The sequence below is a fragment of the Lolium rigidum genome, chromosome 5 (genome assembly GCF_022539505.1).
Source record: "Lolium rigidum isolate FL_2022 chromosome 5, APGP_CSIRO_Lrig_0.1, whole genome shotgun sequence".
Lineage (NCBI taxonomy): Eukaryota > Viridiplantae > Streptophyta > Magnoliopsida > Poales > Poaceae > Lolium > Lolium rigidum.
The window spans coordinates 46,420,730-46,431,387 of NC_061512.1; the positions used below are offsets into that span (position 1 = coordinate 46,420,730).

Below are 10,658 nucleotides of genomic sequence, written 5' to 3' on the forward strand. Positions count from 1 at the left end.
CTCAATCCATCAGATGCCTTATATCAATGTAAACCTGGTCAGAAATTTGATCCTGCAACCACACCCAAGAAAACAGAGGTAATTACCATCTAGGAAGATCTGACTCTTAAGGGGATGGAATAAAACTGACACAACTTTAAGTTAAGTCAATTAATTTAGATCAGAGGGAGAGTACCTTCACACATCATCAAATTTCATGTTAACAGGTATACTATTACTAACATAGAGATTAGAGTCAGCTCAATCACCACCCGATGTTGGCGATGATCTTGTCGAGATGGAAGAGGTGCTTCCGTACGCGGCACACATGCAGCGTGTACACGAGCGCCGCGCAGGTCACCAGGAAGAAGGACATCACGATGAGCTCACTGAAATCCTGTTGGGTTGTACACATTCAGAATGTGGTATATTCAGCTCCCTGTTTGGCAACAACTAACTGAAACTGAAAGGAGGAGCGAGTACCCTGGGGTCGGAGATGATGATGCCCATGATGTAGGTGAGCAGGTCGAAGATTGACTGCAGCGAGTTCTGCACCCCTCCCACGACACACCGATCCGGGTCCGGGACATTGTCCTGCATCAGCTGCGTGACCGCTAGGTCGAACATCCAGAGACCAAGGCGCGACGCCGCAACGCCGGCCATGAGCACCCACGCCGATGCCACGCGGCCGCTCACCCAGATGGATCCTACGCACATCAGGAGGAAGCACCACTGCGAAGAACACCGATAGAAATCGATCATCTCCTTCTTCTACCTGCGTATGGGTCAGTCTACATTTTCTGAAGGAAAGACAGAGGACGTGCCTGCATCCAGATGGACCAGAGCCCTGTTCGGAGCGTGGACACCCACGAGTGCACGACTGGGTACAGCCAGGTTGCAGCGATCCCGACGATGGCGCTGAATCCTCGAGCCAGACTGATCACGTATGCGGGGATGCCTTTCCAGTCCAGAGCTGCCGTCATCAGCGTACCAAAGCTGCACAAGCAAGTGTCGTCTATGAAGAGTGAATGGGAAACGAAAGATCACGCTGCACGATCGATCAGCCTAGCTCATTACCTTAGGACAGTGAAGTAGAGGATAGCTAGAGCAACCCCTGGCAACATCACCTCCTGCCTCATGTATACAGCCCAGGAACCCAAGCATAGCAGATTCGAGAGGTGCTTCTTCACATGCACCCTCCAACCCGAGCCGTCCTCCTGACCGTGCTTCTGCGCCTCCTCGTCCTTAGGGGCAACGAGCTCAGACGATGGTAACACCGCAGCTGCCGCCGCCTCTCTTCTCTGCTGGACGTTTTCACCGAGAGCGGGCACCCCATTGTATACAGAGACAAAAAGCCAGTACTCAAGCCCCACAGAGGCGATGTTCCACAGCGCCAGCGCCACCGCGGAGGCCTGCGTCGAAACGAAGCTGATCACGAGCCCGGACAGCACCGGTGCCAGCAGCTTGCAACTCAGGTCGATCCTCCGGATCACCGAGTTGATCTTGGTCAGCACCGCCTCCGGATGCCCGCGGCAAATCACCACCACCCTGCATATGCATGCATCGCAGAGTTGGATAATGAAATCGTTCACAGTTGTGCTATTCAACAAGTGGCTATATATTGAACAAGTGGTCTCCTTATGCTGTATAGGATGTTTTGCATACCATTCTCGCTCGATCAGTATGGTGCCGGCCAGAGATGAGAGCGCTGCGAGGGCACCGGACACGTTAGTCACGACGACTAGAACCACAAAGACCGGGAATCTTGTATCTTTCAGGTTATGTAAGACTAGCAGAGCGGTTACTGAGGCTCCAGCTATGATGAAGGATAAGCATTGAACTACCAGCCAGAGGCCCAAAACCTGCAGTACAAAACCTAAGTTAAACCCTAAACCCAGTTGCTATGTAACATTAATTTTAATTTTATTTAATACTGTCCTGGTAGTTTTTTTTTTGTTTTTTTTTTTTTTTGAGAAAACGCTAACACAAAGATAAAGCTGAAACACCCTACCACTCGCCCAATGGCCACAATAAAAACATTATAATTAACAAACATCGCCAAACCACCCACGGCCTATAAGTCATCCATACAAGTGCACAAAATGTGATAAACCCACCAAGCATGGAATGGAAGGTGAGCCGATAACATTGTAGACTCATGGCCTCACACTTCAGAGCCGTCTAGATCCAGTGTGGACCATTCAGTGGGAGGAGGATATCCTACCAGACTTGGAAGGTCCAGGCCCGGGCGGACAGGTGTGCCACCAGTGCGGCCCGCACAGGGCCCCGGATTTTTGGGGGCCCCAAATTCGGCCCATTTACAGTACAGCAGATGGTTTTGAGCTGGTAAAAATTATATGGTCACAGTAATATTCGATCTCAAGACCACAACCAAGGAAATAGGGTGGAGACGTTGAGCTAACCAACTATGCGATCGTGTTTTTGTGATTATGTACCTATCATTTAGATACCTTACTTATCTCCAACAGATTAACCAACTTCCACGTTCAATTTTTTTTGGAATGTTAGACCCATTTTTCTATCTCGGTACAGGGCCCCAAATTTTGCCGGCCCGGCCCTGGGAAGGTCACGAAAGAATTCCACTGAGGCTACGAAGCCATCAAGTCGCTCACAACTTGAACACTATTCCACCATGCTTTGCCGCACCCCTCGCCTATAGCAAGATACACATGTAGCTGTCAACCTATACTACCGAGTGTCTCCTTGGGACTAAGACACCATATCACATGATCCTCGACAGCCCATTGCCCATGTCACCCAAGAGCACGTCACCGCCGCACCAAGGACCTACCCGGCACAGCCATGGTGTGTATCACCAGCTCCCGAATCGTCGCGTCACAGACGCTTTCGCCGCACACTATAGTTTATTCATCACTCATGCAATAACTAAAAAAAAAATCAATTAAGCATTGGCTTCCTTCGAAGCCAGGTTGCGTCTCCATTCGTCCCTACTGTTGTTGTCGTAGAAATCCCTAACCCTATGGATAGGTTCGAACGGTTTTTATGACTTACAAGGATATATTGGTCCTAATGGGTAATTTTGTTGAGAGGACTTGGAGGCTAAAAACTTAACCATCGTTTGAACAAAAATATTACTCCCCCAGGCTGTGCTGTCATATATTATATCTAGTATTAGGGGTGTGCCAATTAATTTGGGCCGAAGGGGCAAGATTATTGTCACGATTGTAATCTTTCACACTTTCATAGGGTAGTGACCGATAGATGACAGACATAGTGCCCGTAGTGCTAAGTATCATATAGTTGTATCATGCATATGATACTTATGTATGATACTATCCCTATAGTGGGTAGTATCATAGTTTTGCTATATTTATTGCTATTTAGAATCTCAATACAAATTGATGTACAAGATTTATTTGGCATTAACTTTTCTCGTGATATGCGTTATGATACGGTATCTACCTATGATACTCTAATCTCATCTCTCCTCCTTAATTAGCTGCCACATCAGCATTTTTGTGGGACCAATGTGCATGATACTAGCTAAGATACTACCACTATGACTAGCCTCATCGCAATTTTCAAATCTCCCCTCCGGCAGAAAAAAAGGTTCCACCTTGCTCAAATTAGCTATTTATAAATACTCTCCCTGTTTTATGAAGGAAACTGATTCATTGCCTCCGGAGGATCAAGACTTGCGAACCTTCCGTCTTGTGCGTACGACACGTGTCCAGCGGAAATGCCCATATGTCATGCACGTTATGGTGGGTCCTGCCTGACACACCCTTGTCTCTTTGAAACCAATCCCAACCACACGTTTTCTTCCGCCTTTTATCTTATGTTCTTTTTTTCAAACACCAAGCCGGTCGCTCGCGCATGGCACTGATCGTGGCATCGCCACTCACCGGGGGTTCCCACATGGCCAGCCTCCCCTTGCACTCACCGATGCGCCCCACGCTACTCTCGTCTGGTACCGCATCGCTCCAATGGACTCTACCTCCTACCCATGGTCACCGGAGGTCGACACGACCGTGACGACTTCCGACATGGAGTTGCCGCGGGCCGCCTCCATGAAAGGTTGTGGGCGGCGCGCATGTGGAGCTTCCCAGCGAACCAGAGGATGACCCACGAGTGTTCGTCAACGGACACGCCGTGCAGATCCATGAGGGCTTTTCTTCTGCAGGCCGGCGTTGAGGATGACGTCGATCGCTCTCCATGCATGCTCGAAGCCAGCGCCGAGGACGAGGGTGCTTGCCCACCGTGTGTGCTGCAGGCCGGCGCTGCAACAAGGCGAGGGGGTGATGCTGTGAGGGGGGCGTGAGGCAATGCTACAAAAGAATCTCAGCGTTGCTACATAGGGCATGTTGCGGTGCTGCATAGGAACTCTGCGGTTCTACGAAGGAACTCCAGCTGTGCTACAAGGGGTGTATGGAGGTGCTGCCATGTTGCGGCGGTGCTACCATTTGGAGGTGGTGATTCTACCATAGGCGGGTGACGTTGCTACAAATGAAGAGTCCGGGTGCTACCATCGGTTAACCCAGGTGCGACAAGGAGCAAGCAGCTATGTTGCAAGGACCTCGCTGGAGACTTTGTAAAAAAAATTGTTGCGATGCTATAATAGAATAAATTTTTGGCTTCAAATGTTTTGCGATTTTGCATTTTCTGTATAACTTTTTTTCCCTACAAGGACTCTGACGAAGTCTTGGTGAGATCTCCGACGAGGTTGGTTTAGCTACAGTAGCACGAAGTTTTTGCTACGAGGTCTCCGGTGAGTCTCCGGCAAGATGTGTGTCCATGAATCAAAAGCGAAGCTTTTTTCGCTGCGACAAAGCAAAGTTAGAATTTTGAATAAAAGTGAACACGGTGCCAATGAGGGAAGCAGAGTCAGAGAAGCTGGAGGTTTGAAGGTTTCGAGCCTCCAAAGGATTATCAGCATTGTCCTTTATGAAATCAGCGAGAACTAATATAAAATACAATTATCTAACACGAGTGTGCTGGGAGCCTGGGACTACTTAAACACGAACAACGCAATAGTTGACGAACCTGCAGGTACGTGAGCCTGTGGACGAGGGTGCCGACCATGGGGCCGAAGACGGCGACGGAGGAGGACTCGACGACGCCGTATATGGCCGCAAGGAGCAGCGAGTCCGGCCAGATGCGGATCATATAAAGCCCCACCGAGAACTCCCACATACTGCATGCAACACAGACATGATCCGGATCAAAACGTGGTTTGCAAAGCCGCATGGCATGGATCACAAAAGCTAGGAACTGGGCGCACCGTGCACCCCATCGGGTTAGGAACTGGGCGACGTAGAGGCGGCGGAGGAGGGACGCGTCCAAGCCGCTGCCGTTGGGTCCTCCTTCCCCGACCTGCAGGCTCTGCACCTCCCCGACCGCGTTCATGCCGGCTATGCTCCAACCTTTCGTCTCCTATGCCTCCGGCATCTTTCTGCGCGCAGGCAAGCTAGATGAGAAACGTCGGATGCTACTAGGGCTTGGACTAACAGTGCTGCCTACTTGGTTGGGAGCTTTCAAAACAGACTCCCTCCCGTGCTGCCTAAATTTTTGGGATTTTCAAAACAGACTTCATGCACTTAACGTGTGAACAACCCACGAAGTACGGACCTGAGAATCATTCCGGTTGTCTGGAGCAATCTGTGTACGCATATTTTGTTTGGGTTTGATTCCAGTATAACTGAATGTTGTTTCGATCTGAATTACTGTCATTGGATCCCCAAACGAATTTGTTTCCGTGGACGGAACATTTTCCTTCAAGGCAACTGGTAGGATTTTGCGTTATGATGACAACTGAAGTTTGCAATCCTCCGTCAAGGTCCAAGTACCTGTGACTCCTCCCGTGGCGCTCCCTAGGGCGCCGCCGAGGGGCCGATCCCTCTCCTTCCGCCGCCCCCTCCTTCTGCGTTCTCTCCCTCCGCCGCTTCAGTCGGTTCTGGCCACGGTGGCGGTAGGCCCCGGCGCCAAAGTGCCCGGGGGGTTGTTGGAGGTGGCGACCGGCAGTGGCGGCTGGGGTGGCGACCACCGACTTCGACGTGCTCCGCGTCTAGTGTGGCGTCCCGGGACGTGCAGCGGTGGCTCCACCTCCACGGCCTCCGGCGATGGATGGTGGTAGAGGCGGCTGTTGGATCTTGGGCCCGCCGAGATTCACTGTCGGCTTCTGCTGGCGGCGGGAGGAAGGGGGCGGCGATCTGCGGGGCGAGGATGGTGTGGTTGCGGCTACCGACGTCCACCGAATTCTCCTCCGTCGTTGTTGGTCAGCGGATGGCGGCGTCTGCTTCGGGTTTGAAGGTGGTGGTCCTAGGATTCTTCTTCTACGAAGATGAAGACCTACCGGATGTTGATCCTCTTCATCTAGCCGGAGTGTTGAGTTCCGGAAGGCTCCGCTGACGAATGGAACAACACATCTTCTGCATGTAGTTTGCTGGATCGGGTGGTATTCGGTCGCGTGCACCCATGATTTTATTCTGACCGTTTGGTTCTGGAGGGAGCGGCGCGAAGATCTTTTTCTGTGTTGACATTAAGTGACTATGAATCCATGATGAAAGTCAGAAGAAGAGAATATCAAGAAGGCCGGATGGGAGGACTAGCTAAGGAAGGTTCAAGTCTCCGCGATGTTGATTGCTTTGTGTTTCGGGCTTCACAGCATCGATATGAATGTGGGAGCGACAACACATGTAAAGTTCAGAGTTCTACCTTTCAGGGTGAAAATCCAAGGTCTGACAATGACCTTGTTGGAGGTATTGTTTTGAGAGCGGGGGCTATCTTCAGGGTGAAAGTCTAAGATCTTTGATCGGGCGACGGCGGTGTTGGAGCATTGTTCTCTTCTTAGAGGCGTCGCTTTTGGAGAGTCTGTATTTCAGGTGTTGTCTTGATGGTGGATGTATTGTTGTTGTTTGACCCGAGATACTGTAGCGGGATTTTTATTTCTTAGTTTTCTTTTCTATTTTTTGGTTGTGTGCATTCGTAGTGCCATTAGGGTGGTATATTGTTGCAGAGGCTGGGTGTAATTGATATCTTTTAATATTAATGTATTGCCTTTATCTAAAAAAAAAACTGAAGTTTGCTTCCATGTAACGGTACATTGTGAAGGCATAACAAAATAACAAAGTTCTTATTTCTCTGACTTCTCTCGCTAGTCACAACAGACACACAGCTGCACGAGTTAATAGCATCAAGCCACCACTTTTCGGGTTAAATGTTAACTTTGGCATCATTTTATGTTTCCATAGCAAAATGGGTTTTATGTACTGCAAGGGCAAGGTACATATGCAACTCAATTTGGCATTCGCATACGGTAAAGGTTTCGCCGAGTTACGGGAAAAATACACTTGGCAAATCTACTTGGCGCATGGCAAGGTATTAGCTGAGTTGGCGGACACTTGGCAAGGCCTTAGCCAAGTAGTATGTTTTAACCTCAGCCGAATAACTCTCATGCTTGGCAAATGTGGGATTTCTGTACTGCAAGAGCAATAGATTTTGTTTTATTTTTAAAAAGAGGATAGCCCCAACCTATGCATCAATTGATGCATATGTTAATGCATAAAATTCAAAGTCTCCACATGAATTAGACACCTAAGAGCATCGCTGCAAACCACAAAGCTAAAAACGGCGGATGCAGGCCGAGAAAATCGACATTTGCAGGTCGAAAAACGCTCAGTGGAGCAGATACAGCATACAAAACTGGAAAAGCAAGAATTTTCGCGCGAACAAGCACGATCATACATTTCAGTTTGAATTTAAGCTAAAACATACTACGAATTTAGTTCAGATCCTTACAATTAAGCTAAAACATAGGCAAATTAAAACTAAACATACTGGGATCGCCGCCACGGCATGTTTTGAGCAGCAAAATTGGGCTCACCGGAGCCAATGCCGTGGCGGCGACGCCGCGGACCATGCTGCTTCACTCGACGGACTGGACCATCTGCTCGAGGATCTCGTCGCGGACGAAGTCCTCGGGCTCGAGCGTCGGCGCGTCCGCCAGCGCGGCGACGACTCGCTCGAGGTCGGCGACGTAGTCGCCCTCGCGACCCGGGAGCATCTCCGGGTCCGGCTCCGACGGCGGAGGTGCCGCGCGCGAGGACGAACGCGTGCGCCGCGGACCGGCATCCCGCGTGTCAAGTCACATCTGCGTAGCGGATAGATTCGCGGCGGTAGTACGCCGGCGGCACCGGCATCCCGAGGTTGACGTAGCGGCGGGCGGCGCGCATGCGGGCGAGGTCGAAGCTCCGTCGCGCGGCCTCCGTCCGCTCCGCTCCGCCAGCGCCGTTCAAGCCCTCCCCGCGCTTGAATCGGCTTCCGCCGCGGCCAAAAGGCCGGCCGCCGCCGCCGGGAGTCCTGCGGGAGGCCATGGCGTCAATGCGGCGCAGTGGATCTGGCGGGAGGAACGCGGGCGGAGCTAGGGCTCGCCGGATTTCAGTGGCGGTGGCGGTGGAGGAGGGGAGGAGGCCACTACTAGAAAAAGGCTTATAGCCGCACTCCTTACCGCCGGCAAATACGAGTCCAAGATGCCGGCGGTAATACCTTTCAGGGGGGCCTAACACTACCGCCGGCAAGTTTGTCTCGAAGATGCCGGGGGAGCGAAATTGATTTGCACCTGCCAGGGATGAAGTGGGCTGGTGTGTGCCATTTGGGCTGAAATTACCGCCGGCGGCCCAGTTTCATTTTCGCCGGGGGTATTTCACTGTTTTGGCATCCACACCGAACACAACCCCACACACGCTCGTCTCCTCGCGATCCCCTTTCTCTCTCCATGTGCGGCGCGGCGGCCTTCTCCCTCTCCCTTTCCTTTTTCCCTCAACCTCCATTCCTCATCTGCTCGCCCCGCTCCTCCTCCGCACCCTCCAGCCGCCGCCGCCGACACAGCCGCGCCGCGTACACAGCCCTGCGAACCCACGCGGCGGCCGGTGCGATGGACCACCCCGCGGCGGCCGAGCCCCGGGGAGCTGCCGATCGGACGCCTCTAGAAGACTCCCCCGCCGCGGCCCCACCGACAGTGGCGGCGGATGACGACGAGGTGATGGAAGAGATCGCGGAGGCCGATTCGTGTTGTCGATCCTCGGTGAGCCTCTTTGCTCGATCTGATTCGTGCACGGCGAGTCGGCGACAAGATCCATCCCACTTCGAGCACTTCTGGCCTCCGCCGCGCGGATCCCGGCGACTTATGCGGCAAGGCTCATCTGTGCACAGGGTACACTCGGAGACGCAGGAGGCTCTGCGACGGCGTGCTGGCGCGGAGGGTGCGGGCCGGCGCCGAGATGAAGGGCACCTCGTCCATCCCCGCGGCGGTCGCCATCATACCTTCGCCGACGCGTCAAGGTAAACCATCCCTTGTATAGTATCTCCATGTTGCTCCCTTGTATAGTACTTTCTCACCCAGTATGCGCGCTGATCTTGCTGGTATACGACTTCCTATGAACGAGTGAATTACATTAGTCCCTCTTTCGGTTCTAGCATGATGTATCCCCGTGAACAATATGCTATGTTGTATTGATCATGGTTAGCAATGGAAGTTGAGAGTTGGTGGGAAATTAACTGATATAAGCGCACACTTCTCAGTTCTGATGCCTCTGCATGGATGCCAGAACTCTCTGCTAGTGTAGAACGTGCATTTGTTTTCGGTGATAGAACGGTACATCACTGTGATGTTTATTTGCTGATTTTTTCACATGATATGCATAGGGAAATGCCTTCCCATTCATTCCGTCACTGAAGATTGAACAGCCATTTAGCATAGCCATTTCTAGTTGGAGCTGCTGCTTGCTATCTTATTGGTTTACTTTCAAAAATACTCCAAAAGACATTTACCTGCCCTTACTCCTTAGTATGCGTGGGAATTATATCTTTTAGTGCTCCTACATTCGATGACTACCAACAAACTGTCCAGTTATACTGAAACTACCATGTTTACTTGGCTTCTCGTCTGCCCGATCGTCATTTAACTTCTCAAATTGTTTATTCTTCTTGTGCAAGGAGATCAAGGCGAGGGCTAGATGATGGATTTTGCAGCCTGCAGTTGTATCCATCACTTTGTATGTGTATGTACAAACCTGTGAAGAAAGGTGAATCCTTTCTCTCTAATATAACATTGTATGTGTGTTCATATATTATATACATGGTTTTGTGTTAATTTTGTCCTGAAAATTGCACAAAGTATGATATCCATTCATAGTCTATACTGGAAACTAGACTGAAATACTATATTATATAACATGTTCATTAGGGCAAAACATGTGGTATTGTGCAAAAACAATCCATGTACTTCATTATATCTAGCTTGATGTACTTGTGAAAGTAAATCTGTAGACTCAAAGCTTTCTTAATTATTGATTCAGTTCAGCATGTCCTGGTTCTTATTCTCTTGCAAATTTGATCCTTCACATGAACATCATTAACCAGTACTACACCAAGTCATGGTCCTAGTCTTGCATGATATATTCACAAGATATAATTGTTACAATGATACTATACTACTCTATATTTCAAAAAAAAACTATACTACTCTAATCAGTAATATATTTCTACAGCAATAACTTCTTAAGTCATATGTACTTACTACTGCAATAAATCTTGTCTTCTGCAGTCATGGTCATAGGATCTCCAAGTGTAGACGACATCATTAACCAGTCTTCATTTTCTGTGATAGATTTTGTGTTATTTTGATTTTCATTATGTAG

General features: G+C 50.1%; 1 protein-coding gene across 1 annotated transcript; it reads right to left on the minus strand.

Moving 5' to 3' along the window:
- Positions 1-244: 244 nt before the first annotated feature.
- On the minus strand, positions 245-5,154 carry LOC124657036 (solute carrier family 40 member 1-like). The gene is made up of 6 exons (XM_047195665.1): positions 5,005-5,154; positions 1,645-1,841; positions 1,107-1,527; positions 820-975; positions 463-711; positions 245-376 (listed from the first exon to the last, which is right to left on the minus strand). Exons 1-6 carry the CDS (start codon positions 5,152-5,154, stop codon positions 245-247), a joined length of 1,305 nt encoding a protein of 434 aa, XP_047051621.1.
- Positions 5,155-10,658: the final 5,504 nt, after the last annotated feature.

Excerpts from the sequence above, each read along its gene's own strand:
- LOC124657036 (XM_047195665.1), bottom strand. The coding sequence starts at position 5,154 with ATGTGGGAGTTCTCGGTGGGGCTTTATATGATCCGCATCTGGCCGGAC. Across the intron at positions 1,842-5,004 it reads ACAGGCTCACGTACCTGCAG|GTTTTGGGCCTCTGGCTGGT; the intron begins GTTCGTCAACTA and ends TTTGTACTGCAG. Across the intron at positions 712-819 it reads ACGCTCCGAACAGGGCTCTG|TGGTGCTTCCTCCTGATGTG; the intron begins GTCCATCTGGAT and ends TGTTCTTCGCAG.